This window comes from Tyto alba, unplaced genomic scaffold (assembly GCF_018691265.1).
Source record: "Tyto alba isolate M040663 unplaced genomic scaffold, T.alba_DEE_v4.0 Super-Scaffold_27, whole genome shotgun sequence".
Classification (NCBI taxonomy): domain Eukaryota; kingdom Metazoa; phylum Chordata; class Aves; order Strigiformes; family Tytonidae; genus Tyto; species Tyto alba.
Window position 1 is genome coordinate 17739228 of NW_024881301.1, and position 24256 is coordinate 17763483.

Sequence of the window (24256 nt, forward strand, 5' to 3'; positions counted from 1 at the left end):
CTTTTTAACTTAATAGGTTAAAATTTGTCTTCTATATTCTGAGAGATTGCCTTAATACCTTATCTAAAAATTAGTTTAGGAGGGACACTCTTCATTACTATATGAAAGTTCCACAATTCTACAGAAGTGAAATCAAAATTAATTATACAGAACATGATACAAATAGGCCTGGGTTTAGGGAACTCCCTTGGTTGACAAATGTCTTTACTCCTGCTCATTGTCACAGGGACTGTTTGTGTGTATTACATTTTTTGGATAAAATACATATAGATAATATACATAAAGAGAATGGAGGAAAATGGTGCCTTGACATGTTTTATTTATTTTTATTGATATGACAGAGAAAAATTTTACATACTTAATCACATAGCTGGACTAGCAGTTCCCTATGGCAGCACCTTATGCTGCCATATATATAATGACATATATACGATTCTAGCTTCTGGGTAAAAAGAAAACAAGGCCTCACATCCTTAGAATGAAAAATTCCAGATTTGGAACACAAAATTAAAACCTATAATCATGCAACTTTCTGGGTTTAGGTTTGCATTAAATTAAAAAAAAAAATACTAACGGTAATGCTTCTCAGTGTCATACTCTGTCTGTTAAGTGTTGTTAGTGTCTGTAATAAATTTATGTTCTTTTTTTTCCTTCCCTAACAAGTCTGTCTTTTTCTCATGACTGTAATGTGTGATTCATCCCTCCCTGTCCTTATCTCAAATCCCAAGCCTTGGCTTATTTTCTCCTTCTCAGTGCTGAGGGGGAAGGGGAAGTAAGCAACTGCATGGTGCTTAGAGGCCCTCTGAGCTCAAAGCATGACAGGCAGTATGAAGTCAGCCTATCAGAGTCCATGTCCGTGGTGAAAGGCTTCCAATAAATTAAAATTAAATTAAAGCCCAGTTACATCTTTTGTGTCCATGTGCCTCCCCCACAGGTCACAGCCTCGGCTCAGCGAAGGTGTCCCGGGCTCAGACGTTTCCCAGCTACCCCTCGGAGCAGGGCGAGGAGCACCAGCAGTCCCTCTCACTGGCCAGCAGCTACTCCTTCAGCTACGGCTCAGGCCTGGTTCAATGACGGCCGCGGGCAGCCAGCCGAGAGAGACAGTTGAGCCTGGAGCCTGGCACCAGGGCCGGGGAACCACTGCCCCCCCCCCGCACCCACCATTTGCCGTGAAAACTGATGCCTACAAGCTCCAGCCAGGTCGCCGCCAGTGCGGAAACCTGGAGAGGCGACTTCCCCGAAGCAGAGGCTAAGTCTTTATTTATTTATTTTGCCGTTCCTTTTGTCGATACATTAGGAAAGGAAGGGGGGTGGGGGGGAGGGGGCACGTTCGTGTTGTGAGAAAGTGATGGAAACAAATGAAACTGTGTTGGTGTGAAGGTTTCTACATGACCGGAGAAGGCCTGTTCTGGGGCTCCATCGCAATGGCACATTGGACATCGGGGCCTTTCTAACCCCCTCCACCAGCAGGCTGGCCCGTCTTCACCCGTAACATTTTTAGATCCCTGCCACAGCCCACTGATTCCCACCAGAGTCGCTGAAATGTCGCCCACTCAAGACACAGCATCAGTGGTGCAGGGGTCACCTTCGGATCCAAGCAAGTTTGCTCATTACCCAAGAGGGTGGCTGGGTGTTTTCTGAGCCAGACACCAATGGATACTGGAGTAGCAGGCTAATGCAGTTTGTTGGGAATAGAGTTTGATGCATTAAGGTAAGGTTATTGCCTAGTACAGCTCTAATCTTAAATTCCCAGGGCACAAATTCATCCCTTACTAATACACACGTAATTCTCATGACATCCCTGAGAGCTGTGAACGTCCATAGCAGCAGCACAGTCTCATCCTCGGAAATGCTGCAAAGTCTTCTTATTTGCAAATTATTTGGGTAACCATGCCTGCAAACCTTACTTTATAATGTGGGAAAATTGTACTTCAGACAAATAAAAACGGGCCATGTCCCTGACTGGTGACCGCCTGTGCCACGGCTGGGCCAGATACAGTAGAGCTGATCTCTGGTCTTGTCTTTCTGGTCAGCATTACTTTGATTTTCTCCATTTCCTTCTCAGATTTCTGGTTTAGATGCACATTGTATCTTGTACATGTGTCAAGCATCAATTTACTTTGAAAAGGAGGATGAGTACCTCTCAATGGAAATTTTTTGTCTTTAGAAGACGTCTTTGAAAAATGAACTGTAGTAGGTGTGTTTGTAATCAGTAATGAGGGAATAAGTTGGAAGGCATACCTGTAGTTGGGGAACAAGTTTTATCTATCCTGAACGTTTAGATTTTTATAAGTGGTATCAAATATTTATGTACTCCTCACAATGCCCTGAAATTTTTGAAATTGTTGGGAGAAAACTTTGCCCTCTTGATATGATCTGAGTAGTCTTGTGTTCTGTTCCCAGTGTGAAACGATTGCCATGATTATCAGAGGGATTCGACTCATTAGTTGTTTCTCAGGACAGGTTGAGGAAGCATATCAAGGAGGACACTTTACCAATGAAACAATCAGTTTTATGTACCATAATTTAACTGGAAAAGTTCTGTTGGGTTGTTTTAAATATGCACATATATATATATATGTATTAAAAAGTACGGAAGAAACGTCTGCTTTTGATTAAACATTTACTGATACAGTATGTCCAGCTTTCCTCCAACCATTTGCCAGGCTAAGAGACCTTGCAAACTTACAGCTTTCTACACCTCAGTGAACAGCTGCTGAATAAAAAACCTTCATGATCTGCTTGAATGAAATTCTTCTACCCCACCACAATAAGCTTTATTTATTTTCCCTCTTTTTCCCTGTCTCATTCACTACCTCTTTTCCTTCTCACAGTGCTGCCATACTCAGGAATAGAACGGCTCCCTACAGAGAGTATTTTGATGAGCTAAAATGAAAAATTGCTCTCCCACACTGTCAGGGAGCTGTACCTATGGTGCTCTCTGAGCTGTACCCATCAAGGAAGCTTCATCCACACTTCCATTTAAGAAAAAATTTCTTTGGCATTTTGCTTTGGGAAAATTTCCAGTTTGTAAATTTTACATGCAAAATGTGATACAAATGGATGGATACTTTTCTGGTGTAATTCCATTATTCAATGCAATTTTGCCAAGTATACACCTTTTGAGGAACGGGCCAGTTATTTTTATTCCTATGCAACTGCGATTCTTTCACGTGCCCTAAAATTATGTATTTGCTTTAAAATTCCTTAGATTAAGTTTCCAGTATGTTCTGCAGATTTCTATGCTGTGTCCATGTAACTGTTTTCCTCTATGACTTGAATATTAGTCATTTAATACTCACATATTGTACACAGTCCAAAAATGGGAAAAAGGTATAACGGGAGAGTATCAAAACTGCTTTATAGTTCCATCACCCATATACTTTAAGAACCTATCCCTAAAGCTAGTGCTTTAGCTGTGTTTAGATAAAAAGCTTAAGTTCCTATTAGTGTGCTCTTTCCATTCCCTGGGGGATGGTTCCTGTCACAGATAGTTTTGTCCTCTTATGCAGTGCATGAATATTGTCTAGTCAATGAAAATGTAAATGCTATTTCCAAACAAAGCACACAAAAAGAAAAAAAAAAAAAAAAAAAAAGGAGGGGGGCATGACACATGTATAGAAGTTTGGCCATGTATAGAAGTTTCACTGAATATGTTGGTTTCATTACATAATGCAAATATTCTCTCAACTCATACAGTTATAAACATTTGTGAAGTTCCCATCTTGTACCAATAGGCAGAAAACTCAACTCCAGGAAAAAGCTGGAGAACGCAACCAACGAAAAGCAAACCTGATCTATTGTCATACCTACCAAAGTATGACACATGCTCACTGTGCTGACCTACTGGTAACCTGTTCCTTGTAGAGAGTAAACACAACCACGCTGGAAGTTGAAAATAATGTTGCAACTTTACAGTGTGTACACTGTAACATAATCTAAGAAAACTGGGCCCCCAAAGCACAAAGGTATTCACCAACCAGTCGATGTTGCCATTATTAGTGCTGCTCCAGAACAAGAGGTGATATCACTTAACATTTGTGAATTCGCATAGCTGCCAGAAATGTTCCTCAGAAAATCTCCATGAGAACCAGGCAGGCACCACACCCACAGTTTGCCAGAAAATTCTGTTTTCACGGAATTGCTTTAGTGCCTGGCATACGCCTGTCGATACCCTAAGTGATTGCCCGCTGGGACTACTTTGTACAGCTCCTAGTGCTTCTGCCAGAAGGAAAAACTGTCTTTTGGCACACGTGGTAGAGCTGCCTGCCTAGAGACTACAAGAGCCTTTAAATAGGCTCAGGGACCCCATGGGTCCCTGTTCAAGTCTTGGCTTTCTTCGTGTGCCAGGCACACAGATAATACATCTACTGCTGACCCAAGAGGAGCTCTCTGTTTTCAGCTAAAGAGCTGTGAATAGATGGAGGGCAACAAAATGTCTTCAGTGGTAACCAAGTGCAAATGGTACAAATGGAACTTAGCATTAGTACATTGTAAAATAGAAGAAATAATATAAGGCTATCACTTTAATTTTAGTTCTGAGGATGTGTTATGAATATTTAACTGTAAACATGATTTAATTTTTTTAAAAATAACCCTTGATAACAATATATTCACCCCTATGAACAAATAACACGCAGCATTACAAAATATAGTTCCTAATATATCTTAACTGTGAATTTTATAGATTAATGCATGCTGGCACTTTTGATTTTGAAGTCATTTGGTGCAGAAAAGGAGAAATAGGAGGAGATGGTAATAAATCATCAAATGGTGCCAAGGTATTTGAGTAGCCCCATTTTTTAAACAGCTGCATGTTATTACTGATAGTTTAAATCATCTGTGAGTATACTCCTTTGAAACAATTTTACATGTCTATGTAAAGGAAAAAGGAAGAAGTTATATTGTGACATGGTTTGCTGTTTTACTGAGTAAATGTTTAGGCTTTACTTTCTGTGGTAGGCTCTGATTCCAGCTCCTCACATGTATCAAGCCCATGCAAAATTCTGGTTTTGTGTTTTTTTCATTGTTTTGTGTTTTTTTTTTTTTCCCCGCCCCTAAAGCTAGCAACTAAATCTCTGAAATGTACTGACAAACCAAAGGGCTTTATTAGACAGCAACAGTAGCTGCTCTCATTTGTTTTGACAAAAGTCTGCCATGACATTTTGGGAAAATACTTCATTTCACAACACGTGAATAGAAATCCTGTTGGGAAATAGCAAACACATTTCTAATCAAGTCTTCTTCTTTTAAACTAATAAGACTTTGCTGAAATTGAATATCTGGGGTGAAAAGTCTCCAAGTGTTCTCTATAGCAATAAATTAAGGTCAACGTACAGTCTTCAAGCACCCATTTATTTAGGAGTTGTGAAGTGCAGGCAGTCTGTGAAGACCCATACCTGTTCATGGCAAAGAGAAAAAAAGAGCATTAGTCAGATCTCTGTATTGCATTTATCAGAAAAGGAATGAACTTCATGTTGTTCATCTCTCCAGTCTAATAGGCAATATTAAGGGAAGTAGGGATTTCTGAGATATTTGATCTCTAATAGCTGACAAAGACCATCAGCCTGTAGCATATAAACCTCTAATCAGATTTAGCTCACCAGCCACATTTACTAGTTTTCATCTGGTAACCTAGAAACTGCAGGGTGGTTTTCCATGAGAAAATAAAAGTCTCTTGAACGGCTGTGTTTCTTAGCATGAAATACAGAATTATTTACAATTGTTTCTTCCTAAAAAGGAAGGAGGAAGGTGTTCCAATTAATCTCTCTTATATTGTTTAGTATCTGTGTATGTTAGCTCCTTTTTATACCTGCTGCAAAGGAATAAATGTGGCTTTTAACCATATACAGGATAGAGTAGGCTGTGGGGAAGTGTGAAAAGCTGCTGTTTGATTACAAGAACAGGTCCAATGGGAAAGTTTCATTTGTCTGTACATCATCCAGATACTTGTGGCTCTTTCCAAACCAACTTGTTACACAACGTATATATATTAGAATCTTGTATTTTTCACCACAAACAACTGGTTGGGGTGCCTGCCTATACTTGTAAGTAGAAGATAATGACTGTGCAACTCCATTGTAGTAGCATAACTTTAAAATCAAAGAGTATAAGGTTGGGTATAATAATTCTGCAGATATAAAGTCTTGCACTTCATAAAGGGTGCTATGTTTGTTCTGAATATTATAAATAAATGCTCTTTGGATTTTAGATAAAAAGGTGTGTTATATTGGAAACAAGTACAAGCATATGGTGGAATGAAAGAAAAGTTGATTAACCTGTTGTAACCAGCAGTTTGTCGCTCTGTCCAGGCCCTTACAAGACAGTAAAAGGTGATAGGTGAAAGTGCTGTGTATTCAGCAATTATTTATATGGAATTATGCTTAGAAACCTAAATATTAGAATCCACAGATGAACAGGTTTTATTGAAGAAAATGGAAGTTTCACTTTGCAAAGATGCTTTTTGCACCTTTGCATGCACATGAAACTTGACAGATTTTTATGGACATGGATAAAACAGATATGAAAGCAACTCTGCTTTAAGTATGATTAAATATAATTAAAGCATTTTAAAATGTCCACGTTGTTATGAATATTGCAAGTTGTAATGTAGAAAATATTTCCTTTTTAACTAAATGCAAGCTCAGAACCTAATATGCTCTCTAAGATTAAGTTAATCTTTTTAAATCTCACACTGAAAGTCTCAAATAATTTATTTCATTGCTGTTTTTTTTTTTTTCTTTCAGTACAGAAATCCTCATGAGGTTAATTAGATTTACCACTTTCTCTTACAATCCTGGGATTGTCATGTGAATGGATAGATTTTACAGTAGATTTTTTCCTGTGACAATATTTGACATGAATGAAGTTTACCCTTGTTTTTAATATAGGCTACACATTGTTTTCAATCTTTTTTTTTAATTTGTATGATAACAAGCCTGCAATGGGCATAGAAAATAGCACAAAATTAATCATCTGTCTTGGCAATTCTATACCAGTAAAAAAAATAAAAGCTATAGTTAAAGTTTGTGCTCATTGCTGTTCCTATAGCTAAAACAGAATAAATGATGTAAAATAAAGCAATCCTTGTTGATGTAAATTATTGCATTTCCTGAGTTTCCATAGATGACAGGCTGTGACAGGAGATATACAGAACTGCTTTTTGTAAGTTGTACTGATTTAAGATGGTTACTAGGAAAAACAGACAATGCAGAAAAAAAGTATTATGACTACCTACCAAAGTATGACACATGCACACCTTTTATTTCTTTTTCCTTCTTTCAAAAAGATCATTATAGAGAGATAAGTTTTTGAAACCTAATAAAAATCAAATGAAAAATAAGGTGAGAAATAATAATAATAAAAGAAAATCTGTAAACTTTAAAAATATTACGAGAATTTAGCAGACATTTAGACCCATAGTAATGGGTCATGTTCAGTGCAAAACAGTTTCCCAGAGCATTCAACTTCTGACTTTATCAGGAGCTGGGAACTATATTTTGTGTTCAACCCAACTCACAGCTCTAAGTTGCTCTGTAACAATGGACTCGAGAGTACTGGGCTCATTTTCTTTAACTTGGCTGGAAGGACCAAGTACCAGTCCAGCTACCATGCATTACGCAATATAGATGCTTAAGAAAATAGCATTCTGCACAATGCATCACAATTGTTATGACACAACTTTGTGCAACTTAGTGAAGCCAGATATTGCTAAAAATATGATTTAGAATATTTCAGAGCTGATCAAATTCTGGGTAATGAAATCAATGTCTGCATTTATGATGCATAAAAATACATACATATGTGCTCAGCTTTTATGTGTCTAATTACATAATGATCTGACAGAATTCTATGGGAAAGTTATTTCCATACTACTGATGTTGGGTAAATTATGGAAAGTTAAAATAATAAATTACTGCTTCAGACAGTTTTTTTTGGAGAAAAAAAAATAGTATTAACAGACAATAATTTTAACACATACACATATTCCTTACTTATATTTCTCTTTTCAAATACACATATAGACATTAGCACAAATAGAGAAAGGTACTAGAAGAAAAAAAAAGGGAAAAAAAGGAAAGATACTGTGTATTCATTTGTCCATATCTTAGTATGATAAACTATTGATCACCTGAATCATGTTATAAAACTTACTGGTTAATACTACAAATGAATTATTTAGTGTAACAATCTAATTAAATAAACTTTTAAGAAAGGCATTAAATATCCTTTAGAATCAGAGACACTTTTTTTCTGAAACTATAGAATTCTCTTTTTAAGTAAGCATAAGGTTAGAAGAAATATGTCAGCCTCTGCTAGTAATTCATATTAATTATTTTACCTAATTATACTAACCAACAATGCCAATAGTGTGGAAGTAATAAACATATTATTCTTTTAAAACTTGCCTTAGATTACTTTGTACATTTCCTTTGGTATTTCTAGCTTGAACATTCTGTTAAAAGTTATATGTAAGGATATATAACTGCAAGAATATAACACAAATAGTAAGTTAAATCTACAGCTTTATAAATCAAGCCTAATCGTGTTCAAGAAACTAGTCAGAGCATTGACATGGTGGCAGCCTTCTCCAGCAGTCTCTGAGCTCCCACAGGTGGGGCTATCTCGATAATCCTGAGGCTCTCTTATTTTAAAGGAAGTGTTGGCAAACTCATCATGTGTTTGTCCCATGGTTATCCAGATTCTCATCCTCTTTTCATAACTCCTAATGCATTTTACTCTTAGAAAGGACAACAAAAAAACATGTTATGGGCAAAAGCAGAAACAAGGACACTTGCTGGAAGAGTGCCCTACAGGCCCTTCTTAGTCCTTAAAACATGAATTGTTTCTGTACAGGACCCCAGCTTCAGGGGAAAGGCTGGAAAGACAGGGGAGAGGGGGTGCGTGTCTGATGCAGGACAGGGGAGAACTGGGCCCAGTTCTTCCATTTCCTGGCTGATTCAGCAGGTAAGATGCTGGATGAACTGGCTATTGTAGCAGAAACATCCAGCATTTCATGTGACGGTGAAAAGCCTAGTCCAGGCTAGAGTTTTGAAGACCACTGTGGGTTTCTAGCTTCAGGGTGAAATCTTTCTCACTGGATGTCAAAAGGACAGTGGCAACCCTGAGCCCACACATACCCTGACACCACATCCCCGCGAGGCATGTCAATGGAGGCACATCTGGTGCTCTAGCCCAGAACAGTTTCTCAGGAATGTGTGAGTGTTGGAAATGTCTTTTGAGTCACCTTACTTGCACCTTAAATAATACAGTCTGAGAACTTGACGTATAGTTTCTACTTCTGGGATCCACAGCCTAAAAGAGCATTTTAGCACCTATCTTGTAGACAGACAGTGCTGGTTTTGGAACTAGACCTTAGTGTCAGATTTATAAAGCCATTTAAGGGATGAGCTCTTATTGAGCATCTAGGCTTTAAAGGAAGTAAGTCTCTCACTTGCACTGGGAAGCACTCACTGAGGCAGAGTTTCAGCTACTCTGATAAATGCCATTGATTTTAATTTTTGCATAGTTTAATAGCATAGAAGGTTTAGAAGAGAAAGGTGCAGATAGGGTTTAAAAATAAATTTTAAAAAGTCAGAGCCCTGACTTCCAGATGCCTTTATGATTAAAAAAAATCACCATCACTCCTTCAAAAAAAAACCAAAAAGCCAAACCAAACTAAAAATTAACCAGATAGTGAGATCAGACCTCTGAAGTAAGGCTTCTTATTTGGATCTCTCAGGAGTAAGCTAGTGTCCATCTGTCATCAAACAAATGCTGGTAGCACCTATGCTTTAACTACATCGGCTGCTTTGTTGCCTTGATCCTCTCCTGTTCCCTAGTCCTGGGATAAGACCTGGATAAGAGGTAGGTGAAGTTGCACTGCACAATTAGAACAAGCTATTTCTGATTGTTCTTGAAAAAATTTAGGTGCCTGGCAGAAAAGATGCTTGGGAATTCAGGGCAGCTGGAGGTCAGAAAGAGGGTTAAGTGTTAGACTACCCTGCTTAATATGGGTGTTTGGAAGAGTCAAGCTTCTTGTGCTCCTTGGTAGGTGTTATGGAGGCACACACAACTGAATTTAGACAGGTGTTAAATTTAACAAAACTTATTTTTTATCAAAATAATTTAGAACTCCAATAACATTAGCAAACCACAGGTTCATGATGTAAGAGGGGTTATTTACTGCACAATTACCTTAAGAATTCTTAAGCTTTAGAAAGGATGACTCAAGATGATCAAATCACTCACCTAAAAGATGTGGTCTCTCAACCTCGAGGAGTTGTGATCCAAGAGGAGAAACCACGACTACAAACCCCACTGCTCTAAGGAGGACCGGCTCAATTTTTCCTTCAATAGGACTCCATTTATACCCTAGTCGAATCTGATCTGTGATCATATATGGTCAGCAGTCTAGAACTTCTCCCAACCAAGGTGTTTCATTGGCTGAGGGCCTTGCCTGTCAACTGAAGATTACTGCCTTTCAACCAAGGTGTGTATGTGATGGTCTCACCCACAGTCTCACCAACCAAAATCTTTGGGTGACCACAGTCGCCACATGGACTGGGCAGCTCACCCCCAAAACACAGCTTCTAGTTTTAACTCTTTCTTTTCATCCGTCAAGAAGTTCCAGCCTTCATCGGCGTGGGTGCATCTACCACACAATCTATCCTGTGACCAGTCATAATTCAACTGGTCTCCTTGGAGTGGTGGTACAGTCACTTCTTGCCTCCAAAGTTAAAAGGGTGTGCAGTTACAGAAAGTTTTAATGCTCACTGTGGATCATCATTCTTTAATTATTTTCAGGCTATTACAAATTATTAACAATAATCAATAATGAAATATCAACAAACAATATGACAGCAACCAACAGTAGAAACAATCAGTCACATAGCAACAATCAATATAACAATAATCATCAGCAGCAGCAAACAAATAGGTAAATACTATCCTAAGGTTGCATTTGGATATCTAATACATGAAGGGATTTTAGGGGAGTATGCTCTATAGTTGACATAGATTCTGTTATGGTGCTTAATACAGCTTATGATAATACAAATCACAATTATCACCATTATTAAAAATTGGAGGAAGGTAACTAGCCATCTCAACAAGGAAAACTCAAACATATCAAAACCTTTCCCCAACCAATTCCTAGTGCAGCAACAATTGCCTCTGAGTACTTCACTATTCTCTTCATTTTGTTGATCTGATCCTGAACATTGACATGTTCAGAATGTAGACACAACACTCATCTGATGATAGATTCAGGACTCCGACTCCACATGCAACTTTCTCCTTCAATAGTACCAGATCAAATACAGCTCAGTTTTGGATAGTCATTTTACTGGCACGTTGTAATTGTTTGTTCATGAGTCTTAGGCTGTCAGCCACGGCATTAGCCAAGGCTGATACCTGCAGACCAAATTCCAGAATAGCTTGTCGGTTTTGTACCAGAGCCGTTCCCAACCCAAATACCATTTCCATCCACCATCCAATTCATGCTGAGGTCTTCTGCCATCCCTTCCATAAGTCCCTTGGTCTATGATCCCACCACTGGTGTGGTATGAGTCCTTCCCAACAAGTAGGACAGAGAGAAAGCACAGCCAATATACAGACTAGTCCTGGAATAGCTGGATGTAATCAGGAATATAGGTGGCTATCAGAACATACCCACACTAAATTAGGGGGTTCAGGGAGAGTGGATGTTTGACATAGACCTGCAAGGGTAGTAAGGGGATAGCAGTAGTCTTTTTTACTACACTCTAGGGCAGAGGGCTGTAAGCAACTGGTATTACTACATAGGCCATCCTGTATTAAAGCTTCCTGAGCAGGAGGATATAGCCATAGCAGTGGCATTTTATCTATGTCCTTGCACCTGATCTCCACCTGGCAGTTCCAGAGTGGAGATTTCCCTACTGGGAATACCTCATCCTTTTTTCTGTCCCAGCTAGATTCATAGATATATCTAGCCTAGATGCAATTAAGAGGACAGTCAAATGAATTTTGGCTACGTACACTAGGACATTAATTGTTGTTATCCTTTTCAGAGTGTTTAATACACCATAAGACACTTAATGTTTTTTTATATTGTAGGGAATGATCATTAATGCTCCATAGAGGATTACATTCAGTAGTTCCCGACTGAATTTTGGGACATGTTATAGTTCCATTCCAGCTCCACCCTGTGGCTTCATGAGTCGGTTGGTGAATATAATCACATCTGGCACCCCATCCCAAACTAGCATTTACCGTGCCTAGTGACCAACTGTAGACAATATAAATATAGTCTCTTCCCTCAATATCCCCAAATCTCCAGGTATAATTATGATATTGTTTCTATGTGAACTTGAGTGCTAACAACATATTAATGTCCTGCACAAAAATTGGTAAAGGGTCTTCTGCTGGCTTGGGAGTAGGTACGTAAACTGTTACGAAGGTTAGATTCATCATTTGAACAAATCCCACCACCATTTTTGTCACCACATTGTCGTCCAAGTCTGCATTGTCCATGTTGGCTGCTATCACCCTTGCCAGTAGGAGCAACAGGGTGGTCTTTTTCTCCATTGTCCTGCAAGAAAACACAAAGGTGGGCCTTGGTCCTTTGAGGCTGAGTCTTGGTGTTAAAAATTGGTAATTATCTACCAAACACTAATACGGTGGGTTTTTCCACTCCCATCTAGGGCTTCCCAGGCATATAGACCTCTGGGTTTTGCCAGGATCATGGGTACAATGACAATGGAGGACAGTTTCACCATTAAAGGTTGGCCCACATACATTTTCAATGGGAACTGGCCCTTTTGGTTATCTGATATAGGGTTGTCACCTATTAAAGGTCCCATAAGACCAAATGCAGTAGGTACCATCATCTGCCTGCCAGTATATTGAATCTTAATGTATTTGCCTCATAAGAGCTCAGAGCCACCTCCACAGCCATCACACTCTTTTTCCCAGGTAACTAAAACTGAGTTCAAGATATGGGACACTTTTCTTCTGCACCCATCACACCTATTCTGTTTATAGTTTTCCTCAATGGTTTAATTCCTAATTCATCAGCTTGTTGTTTGTTTAATACTCTAATTTGGGCTCTTGTATAAATTAAGAATTCTAAAATTATTAGTTTCAGCCCCATAGGGATATGTATATAGTGTTCCTTGTCAGCAGACCATTGGCAGGAATTTACCATCTGGAGTGGGTGACCCAAACCCCAAATGACAACTTCTAGTTTTTTAACTTTCAGTGCCCTTCACAGTGTTGCAAAAGAGTTAAACTTTTCTTCCTGAGGGAGTGCAGCTGTTGGCCTTTCTCTTTGGTCCTGAGTTTTACCCTCTAACTTTTCCACCAGCTTCTGAATGCAATCAGCTTGTTGCCCATGTAGCATTGCTCAGGGTGCCCCTAGTACTAACACTTTTCATCAAATGATGTCCCTTCTCAGATTGTGAGTTCGACCTAGCCTGCCTCGGGGGTTTCAGACTCCTGGCAAGGATGCTGTTCAGTTTTTTTCAGTTGGCTTGCTTTTCTGTTACCATCTGTGCTGCTGCCTGGATCAGTCCACCGCATCTCGCACCTGTAAGCAACTACATGATGTGACACTTCCACCCAGGTTAACACATGTGGGCAGATTCTGAGGGTCTTACTGATTATGTTTGATGGCCTTCTGAACCCTTTCTCTGAGGGACTGGACATGTATCTTTACAGCATCTTGTATTCCTCTAAAGGGCTGTAAGGTAGCCTGGGTCCACCAGTGCAGCTATTGGCATCCCTTGCTGCCCCCCTTCATACACCACCTGAACACATGTAGCTTTTTGCACTCCCTCCATTAGCTCTGACAACACCTTTACCCAAATAGTAATGGTGTCTCCTCTTTCCTTGGGGTCCACACCCCCAGCCCAATAAGCTATAGGAGATGTTATCGACTGATTGCCTGCCAGCTCCTCACTCAGAAACACAACAGGTTCCCAGAAACCCCTCACTTTGTCATTGCTTAATAGTTTCTGATCCCAACTCTATCACAGAAACTTTCCACAAATATTCAGTTTCAGTTCCACTTGGCTTGTGCAAAAAGTTAGCTTGTAATTCACCAAGCTCGGGTCTCATCCAAGGAGTCATACGGATGATGGTTTGCAGGTGCCTGCTTGCGGACCCATGTTCCCTTCTGTTTTAATAAAGCGCCGCATGTTCTTTTCTCCTCCACTTGTTCCAAACCACTTTCATCAGGGTCTCCCCAGATGTCCCCATCCTAGTCCTCAGGGTCTGTGTATGCACTTGCCACCGTAGGTCCAACCATTAAAGAAGGCTGTTTCCTCACAGAAACATTGTTTTACCCCAAGATGAACAGGTGAGGGAGAGTGAACAAGCAGAATGAACAATATCATGAACATATTATGTAATCAGAGAAACTCTTTAAGGTAACGGAACATATTTGAGATAAATAAAGAAAATAACGAGATAATGTATGTTGCTGTTTTAACTTTCACCTTATTTCATAGACTGTGAGTTTCATATTCACTTTGTTGATCCAAACTCTTGTGACTGCCTCTCCTACACTCAGAATTCCCAGCAAAGACTGATTACAAATATTTTTTTTTTCTGATTTATTTTTTAAGAGAGATGTGAATTTATAACATTTAAAGACTTAGTAGTACTATTAATCATGGAATTTTCCTTTGTATATGGGACTTAAACATCTACATTTTTCACTGAGCACAAAAGATTAATTTTATTATTATAGAAAAGAAATCTGGTTTTACTTTTCTTAAAATGCCATGGACTAATTTTTCCACCTAAAGTACACAGCAATTCAAGACTCAGTTCTTTAATTATAACATGCTTTATCACATTTATTTTCTTTCAGTAAAGTTTCTAAGGCCTTAAAACAACAACAAAAGAAAGACAGAATTATCTTATAGTCTAGACAGTATGCTGAGCTGGTTGCTATCCATAGTTGTATCATGTTACTTCCTCGATTGTTTTTTTTTCCTCCTTCTTAACTGTTTGGGCAAGTGGTACAGCATGAAATAGCACAGTAGTTGTCCAACATAAAATTTCCAAATTACAGTTGATGAAATTTTCTCAAAAGGAACTAAAAATTTTAATGACAAAAAACAAAAAGAAAACAAATCTATGGAAAATCCTGAAAATAAACAGCAATAAACAATGATTTGTACTATTTTACACCATGAAAGTCTATTTACATGATCCAAATTCTGTCACAGCAGACAGGCTCTTACTGGTTCCCATCCTGCCAGATCCATAAAATATTTAAATAGTTTTAATAATACATTTCAAATTACACTTCTGGAAATTTCTCTAGTGTATAGCTTACTGCTTTTTAAGCCAATGAGAATATTGATAAATTTTGGACTGTTTTCTTTTTGGTTTTCACTTGTATCAGTCTCATGTTCAGCTGCTGTTCACTGATACTGGTATGGTACAAAAATGAAGCTGTTGTTTTGGGTTTCTTTTTTAAAAAAAATAGTATATTGTTCTTATTATGCTATGTAATGTGATTTTCCCTGTGGACTATCCTGGTAGAAGTAATATGTCTATGGAAGTTGAATTAAAACAGATTACATACCTGCAAAGTTGTGCATTATAGATTGTTTTTTTCTTCAAATCTCAAAAATAAACAATTACTTTGAAAAGACAAGAGAAAAGTACCAAGGGAAGCAATGAATAAAGTCGTTACCAGAAATAAACAAAATAATCTGGTATTCCAGGTACTTAACCTCAATGTCTCTCACTTTTTTACCCTCAGTAAAGTAGGGATGTATTTTAACTGTCTCTACAAGCAGTGAAAGAATACCAACTTCTCAGCTTATGGATATTTCTGTATCAGGGTTCCAGCTGAGAACTTCAGTGTTATCAAATTCATTACATTATCATTTTAGCATGTTAATATAAATGGGATCATCAAAGAAACAACCCAATGTTACAGGGTTTTATTTGTAATGCTGTGCACAACTTAGAATTATCTGCTATGGCATTTGATAACTCAGGAAATAAACTAATTTATTAATAGTACAGTTCTGTGCATCATTAACTTCACATGCAAGTGTTTATATATCTGAAAACCTTCAATAAGTGAAAGAAAAAATATATCCCTTGCAATGTGTATGTGTCCTTGTGCAAGAGTACACAAAACCAAAATGACATGTTTTCTAATGGTATATGATATTGTAAACAATTTAAGTCTTCAGTGACAAGTTGAAGGACACTTTGGTTTAGGATTTTAGATTTTTAGCTGATGTGTAGGATAACCATACAATGCTATTATTACTCAGATAGTCCAGAGAAGCCTTGTGTCTACATTATTCTCCGAAGAACCTAGACTCCTACTATCCTGTGCACGTGAAGAAAGCTTTTCACTGGAGAAGGCTACAAAATGTGCTTTTCACTGTCAGGCTGTTGTTGCGCCTTCCTAGCCAGCCAAGTGGAACCAGTAACTGATCTGTAGGCAGACTCATGATGACTCCCTCCCAACCCCATTCCAAAAAAAAAAAATAAAAATAAAACCCATATTCAGCAATTTATTAATGCTTCAAGAGAAAAGGGGAATCGAGCATAGGTGGGCCAGGCACACAGTTTGTAGTATGCAGACATATATGATTGTCAGCCATCATGGTAACACCTCCATCTACTGGGATTTTGTCCTCAGTAATACAGCAGATTTGTAAAAGGCTAAAAGATGCGTAGATCCTAATTCTCAGGTCTGCCTTCTAGTTCTGTTTATTTAAGGATTTTTTTTTTTGTCTGTTTGTTCAATTTCTGTGTGGTTTCTTCTGTAGGTTTCATCAGAATATATACATATGCACACATACAAATAGATACATATGTGTATTGTTTTGTAAATGCTCTCAATCATGCTTTTTTCTGCTTTGCATCATTTATTCATGTATCTTTCATGTTCTCATTTATTTTTTGTGCAACTAAACCTTATAATAAATTATTATTAAATATAACCTAACAGTAACGGCGTCTTCATGTTTTATTTTCTCCTGGGCATGGGGAGAGGGTTGGGGGAAAAATACACTTCTATTCCATCCCCAAATAGAAAGAACTGAAATAGCTGTGGTGAGTGGCAAGAAGCCTGTAAAACCACACAGCTGTCAGATAGCAAGCTTCTGTTCATACTTTTAAATCTAGGTTCAAGGATCTCTGATATATCTACTTTTGTCAGCTGAATAATACTGTTTGCCCAGCAGCAAAATAACACCTCCTATGTGAAAAATCATGGATATTTATTATTCTATAGAGTTCTCAATTTGAAATGCAGAAATCGTGGACACAGACAACATTGAGCACATTTTCTTTCTCACCTTGTCACATAGACTTTCCAAACACATAGATTTCTCAGACCAAATTAACTTTATGTAAACATATGCAGCTCCATTCCATGCATCAGAGCTATTCTAAAATTCTTACTTAGGAGTACGCCTACTGGGCAAAAATGTTTAAATTACAGAAGTACAAATAATCTTTAATCCTACATATGAATCAAAGGATACATTAATGCTGCAGGCTGCAATACAACACAGACACACCTGGTGTAACCTGGTCCAGGCTGGCTGTCAAGCCAAAGCAGCCAGTTTGACCTTCCACATCTCACTGGTGCAAAGAAAATAAAGTCTAAGCTGCAAGTATAAGGTGCAAATCTGCACTTTGGTTAATTCATTCTTAAGAAAATTTCCAATTATCTTCTCTAAGGCTTGTGTGAGATATTTTTGTAGTTGATGTAAATCTCTTCTGCCTGCCCAAGTGATGATTCTTCTCCTCTTCTTTCTGTGTTCTGTGTGACATGAAGATTGGATCTTACATAACCATTAGCAGGCTAGAAACACATTTAAAAAAAAAAAAAAAAAAAAAAAGGAATTACTTTTCTCAAAGCAGCTGCAACTTTGAAAAAGGAGAAAAACGGCAAATTTTCCTCATATGCTGATTTATTATTGGGAAATATTCAACCATCAGTCAAAATAATTTTTGTTTTCTTGTTTTCTACTAATACATTTCAAGTTCAATTCAAATGAAAAAAGAAGTTGCACTTTTAATATGTTTCCCAGCTGTCTCATATCAGCTGCCTGGTAAACACCAGTGGAATGCCCCCTTCTTCTCACATACACACGTCAGGTACTGAACTAGTCTCTCCTACATCAGTCTTAAAACATTAATCACTACAGTTACTTACCATACTAAGAATTAGTCATGTCATTAAGACAACTTAATGTGACAGTGCCTTGGTGAACTGGCATGGGAGGAAAGGTAGTTGCTGAAGCTAATGGCTCATCCCTAGCCTATGGTCACCCTAAAAAGAGCTTCATTCTGGTACAAACCATGACCCAGCAGTCAGAATGAGATAAATTGAAATAGCAGGAGGTCAAAGGACTTTAAAAGGACATATCAACAGTGGAGCTCACTGTTGGATCATACAGAAGTGCCATTTGGGAGGAGATAGATGGAAAGCCAGAGTCTCATGTGAAAATGGGGTCATTTCCCTAAGCACAGCATAACTTTATATCCCGACTTAGGGCATGAAGAGACAAGGCAGAAGCAGTAAAGTTGGCTCCTATCTTTCCACTTCTAAACTTCAGGCCTTGAATAGGATTACTAAGGGTGGGGAGGAAAAACTCAGAGCTCCAAAACACTGATTATTACAATACAAAAAGAAAGAAGCACTGAAACAGCTGTCCCAATGAATTATAGTGAAGCTGAACTAAAAGAAATAGATAAAAACAAAGGACATCACGGGATACAATTTTTTGCCTTAGTTTTACAATGCACAAATAATACAAAAGGTATAAAACCAAAAAAGATAATTTGTTAATTACATGAAACACAGTTAAATCTCTAAATGTAGCTGTAAAACATTAAAGGATATTAATAAAAAAATTAGTAAATAGCTATAATCATACTTTAAAATATCTAATTTTTCCTGTCTATATAGTTTAATATTAAACTATAAGATTCAAGGGATATAAAGAGCAGATAGAAAAGAGAAAGATGTTAAGAAATATACAATACAAAATGTGAGTAAACTCCAGCTCTTCAGTTGACCTTACCTGGATCTGAGTAGAGTAAAAATCTGTTGATAAGGCCTCTGTGATCCTCTTCCTCTTCTTTCTGACGAAGCACATTGTCAAAATCACAGCAAAGAGAATTGCATCATATATGATAGTATAGTTCAAAATATCTAATTCCAGTATACAAGGAATAAAGCTACTATTGCTTACTTTCCTATTGAAACCAATCAATACAATAAAAATCCAAATAGTTTTTCCTCTGACTTGCAAACTGTAATATACTTGAGATTAGCAGTCTTTCATAAAAGCCTGGATAAAAATGCCTTTTACTTCAGGGGCAAATACAGTAAAATATTGCCAAGTTCCAGCAGCCTTACATATTGTAGTAGGGGAAGAAATAGTTTTTCTGCTCACTATTTTTCATTGGAAGTGGAAATTCTGGATCAGACCACTAGCATATATTTGGCAAGGAATACAGCAAACTTAGATATCGGTTTAAACTATTAGTTTGTATCCAGCTATGAGCAAATTCGGAACATAAAATCAGAAGACAGAAAATTCTAGAAGATGTAGATAAACCTCAAGATGTCACCTGTCCTCTATGTACAAAATAGGAACAGCCTATGCCTAGTTTTATGTTATTCCTTACAAATCACCCTTGGCATGAAGTTTCAGCCAGTACTGCTGTAATCATTTAGCAGAATAAGGAACTTGAGTAAGCCATTTGTTTTCCTAATGTGAAAAAAAAAAAAGAAAAGAAAAAAAAATTATTTTTTTCATAGGCTGTAGAAATGATTAGTCTTTTCAAGTTCAAAGTTTTTGAAAGAAAATTAAATTTTCACATCTATATTTTTTTAATTGGTTCTGAAGAGGATAGTAGGATACCTTCATACCTACCTGCTTCGGCATAGCAAGTAAATTGGTTTGTTACTCACTTTTTGCAATAAGCAGTGATGATGCAGAAAATCAGTTGGTAAACTAACAGTAAGACAGCAGCAGAAATTCCTATAGCTATGTAGATAATAAACTATCCACGATTCCAAGTTCCTAAAATACAATTTTAATAAATATAATTAGTATTTTTTACAAACCATCATGAACTTTTTATGACAAAGTTGAAAATCAACAACTATGTAGAGATAATTTTCCATGACAGCTCATACTCAGCGTTCAAACCTCACAACCATTTCCTTATTTCTAAATCACCTTTGTTACGCTGAATTAGCTCTTATGAAAGTTGTGACTGAGATGACCAAAGTTGAGTGAACACAGCTGTCATGGTTTAACCCCAGCCGGCAACTAAGCACAACACAGCTGCTTGCACATTCCTCCCACCTAGTGGGATGGGGGAAGAGAATTGTGAAGAAAAAAAGGGGGAAAAAAAAAAAAAAAAAAAAAAAAATAGAATATCAAAACAAGTGATGAACAACGTAATTGCTCACCAGCCACCAACTGATGCCCAGCCACTTCCCGACAGCAGCCTCTGGCCAGCTTTCCCCCTAGTTTATATACTGATCATGATGTCAGATGGTATGGAATATCAGCTGTCCTGCCCTGTCTGTCTCCTCCCAGCTTTTTGTGCCCCCCAGCCTAGTCATTGGTGGCGTGGGGAGAGAAGCTGAAAAGTCTTTGACTTAGTGTAAACACTATTTAGCAACAACTAAAACATCAGTGTGTTTCCAACATTATTTTCACCCTAAATCCAAAACACAGCACTATACCAGCTACTAGGAAGAAAATTAACTCTATCCCAGCTGAAACCAGGACAATATCCACCCTTTATTCTATACCATTTATATTATGCCCAGGTCCCACATTTTCCAATACATCCTTTCCTGTCTTTTGATATGCATACACAGCTATAATTCCCTCAGTCTATGGGCCATCCCTCTAAAATAGCCATTGGGGTCATTTAGTCTATGACTTTGGGCTCCATCTGTCATAGTAGTCCTTCAGGACAGGAGACTTGGTGTGTGGTATTGGATTCCTACATGCTGAACCCAGTTCTTGTTCCACCACAGCTGTGCTTGTCCAGTTCTATCATTGCTGCACTTTTCCCAGTTTCATCAAAATTAATTATTTGTTAATCTTGGTAATTTTTACTGTAATACCATTGATATGGCTTATAAAAACCATAGTAGTTATAACATACAGTGTTATATAGCTATTAACATCATACAATTCATATCATTGGCTATTATCACCCAGAATCAGATCCCCTTGAGGTACATATCACACTTTCCCATCCTTCCACATTACCCACCAAGTGCACCCAACTGCTTGCACAAAAGCAATCCCATGGATGAGTTTGCCTTTGCCTAAAGCAGGAATATCCCAGACTGTCTTCCCCAGCATATTTTTTTTTTTATGTGCACTACAGGGATTTTGTCCCCTTCTTTAGTACGTTAAATTTTGGATTGGACAGGACCAGCTTGATTGGCAAACAGGCTCACTTTGGCGTCCAATACAGTTAGCTGTTGGGATCTCCCTGTCACTCCAGAAATACATAAGGGTTCTGCTCCTTTATAGCTTGGTGGTACTAGGGTACACCGTGCGTCAGTGTCTAGTAGAGCCTTATACTCTGATGGGTCTGATGTGCCAGGCCACTGAATCCACACAGCCCAGTAAAGCCAGCTGTCCCTTTCTTCTACCTGGCTGGAGGCAAGACCCCTCTAGTCCTGGTCATAGTATTCACTACTCATTTCTTGCAAAGACAAATCAGAAGTCACTTCATCAAGATCAAAAATAAGATCAGCCCTTCTACTCTGTCTGGGGAACTACCCACTGGAGACTGGAGAAGCAATTTTCCTGAAAGAACCCTCTTCTGTGATTTTTTTTGTCATGTTTTGAGCCCAGAGGGCAATTGAACACCACATGGCCACTCCCTCAGTACTTCCCCCCCACTGAGATGGGGAGAAGAAAATATAACAAAAGACTCAGTGATTGAGACAAGGACAGGGAGTGATGAGTCACTAATTATGGTCACAGGCAAAAGACTGACTCAATTTGGGAAAAAAAGAACATCAATTTAATTTGAACACCACCGACACTAATTTAACAATCACATCAGAGTATGATATTGAGAAAGTACAACCACATCTTAAAAACACCTTCCCGCCACCTCTCCCTTCTTCCCAGGCTCAGCTTTGGTCCTGATTTCTCCACCACCTGTACTCAAGTGGTGCAGGAGGGAAATGTATGCGGGTTGTGGTCAGTTCATCACTCGTTGTTTCTGCCGCCTTTTCCTCCTTAGGGGGAAGACTCCTCACACTCTTCCCCTGCTCCAGCATGGGATCCCTCTCACAGAAGACAGTCCTCCATGAACTTTCTCTGACATGAGTCTTTCCCACAGGGCTGCAACACCTCATGAACTGCTCCAGCATGGGTCCCTGCCACAGGCTGCATTCCTTGCAGCAACAGATTGATCCAGCACAAGCTTCCCTCAGAGTCATGGCCTTATTCAGGCACAGACACCTGCTCTAGCATGGAGTCTTCCACAGGCTGCATGTGGGCAACTGCTCCACCGTTGGCCTCCATGGGCTGCAGAGGAACAGTCTGCTGCCTCACCACAAGCTGAAAGGAAGTCTGCTCTGGCACACCTCCTACTCCTCCTTTCTACAACTGACCTCATTTTTTGCATAGGTGTTTCCCTCACAACTCCTCCTCTCAGGTTCCCCTTCTTAAATACGTTATCACAGAGGCACAGCCACCATTGCTGGCTGGCTTGGCCTTAGCCAGAGGTGGGTCTGAGTTGGAGCTGGGGGACCTTTGAGAAGCTTCTCACAGAGGCCACTGCTGTAGCCTCTTCCCTGTTACCAAAACCCTGCCACACACAAACCCAATACAGTTTTTCCTTGCAACGCATGTACCCATGCCTCTAGGGTCAAGATACATTTTCCATCCCAATTCCTCATGTCCTCTTCATGGTCACACAGATAAAACCACAGGGTGGCCTGTGGTGTGTGCCCACTATATCCTCTCTTGAGCAGAGGAATGTTTACTCCTAATAGCTGAGATACTGGTCCATACAGGTGGGGAATAGGATCTAACCTCTTTAAATTCCTGGACCAGTTTCTTCACAGATGAGAGGAGAGAGGAAGAGAGACTTTCTTTGTATTTTCAGAGTTGGCCAGACACTTTATTCACTGTTTGTCCTTCTCTGTCTTTCCCAGTCATTACTGACAATGAGTTGACATATTATGATGGTGCACTCTGTACAATATTCTGCCACGTGGGTCACATGCACCTCACTTCATTTGGACCTTTGAATAACTGCTTGTTGTCCAGGTCATCATAAATCACCTCCAGCATGGCTAATTCCCTCAGGTACTGGATACCTCTTTCCATGGTTGTCCACTTGCCTGGGTGACATATAATATCTTCCTTAAAGGGATACCTTTCCTTCATGCCTGACAGGAGTCTCCTTCAGAAGCTGAGGACCTGTGACCCTCTTCCAGTCTCTTTATCAATTCTCACTTCCCTAGAAAGGGATCCCAACTGTTTGGCTTCCCTATACTCTAATTCCAGGCTTCTGGCCCTGTTATCCCAACATTGGAGCAGCCATGTGACAATATGCTTGCCTGGATGACAGCTGAAATCTTTTTTGCATATCTTGCAGCTCACTTAAGGAGAGGGATTGTGTGGTTACTGCCTTGTTTATGAGTTCTTCCTCTTCCTCCTCCCGTTCTCATAGTGGCCCTGATCCAGAGTAGTCTACCTGATCCACTTCTTCCTGCTGTTTCCTCTTAGGAGAAGCTTCTTAATCCCTTGCTAAGTAAGCTGGCTTCAATTTCCAATATTTCTTCTTGTGTATAGAGGTTACTGATACTGGCACATGTTGGTTCTCTGATTCAGCTGCTGTGCTTGTCACCAGGGTTTGCATGGCCACAGCGCCTGTTGCCAGGGTTGATGTAGCTGCAGTGCCTGTCGTTTTGTCATCAAATCCAGAGACTTTTTCTTCTACTTGAGGGTACTGAATAGTGTTGAACAGGGCTCAGGAGGCATGGGCCAGGCCTCAGCATGTTGCAGTGATTTGTGTCTCTCTGGAATTGCCAGGGTGACAGCATACATTTTTCCAAATATTTTACTAGTTTTTCAGGTTTCCGCACTTGTTCAGGGTTGAAGTTCCAAAACAGTGGGGGTGACCACTGTCCTAAGCACTTGCCCATACTATCCCACACACTCTGCCACTCAGAACAATCTAGCCTCAGGGCAGATCTCTGAGTGGTATTCTTAAATAG

General features: G+C 39.0%; 2 protein-coding genes across 2 annotated transcripts in view; one reads left to right on the forward strand and one right to left on the reverse strand.

The window, feature by feature from the left end:
- Window positions 1-16541, forward strand: part of DOK6 (docking protein 6) — a 267461-nt gene extending 250920 nt beyond the window's left edge. The window contains exon 8 of the mRNA XM_042797926.1: window positions 935-16541. Coding sequence (XP_042653860.1) covers window positions 935-1074 — 140 coding nt within the window. The 3' untranslated portion in view covers window positions 1075-16541. The remainder of the gene's footprint in view (window positions 1-934) is intronic.
- Window positions 12368-24256, reverse strand: part of CD226 (CD226 molecule) — a gene marked incomplete at its 5' end in the record, with an annotated part of 35641 nt that continues 23752 nt past the window's right edge. The window contains 3 exon segments of the mRNA XM_042797862.1: window positions 12368-12571; window positions 19056-19116; window positions 19952-20063. Coding sequence (XP_042653796.1) covers window positions 12368-12571; window positions 19056-19116; window positions 19952-20063 — 377 coding nt within the window.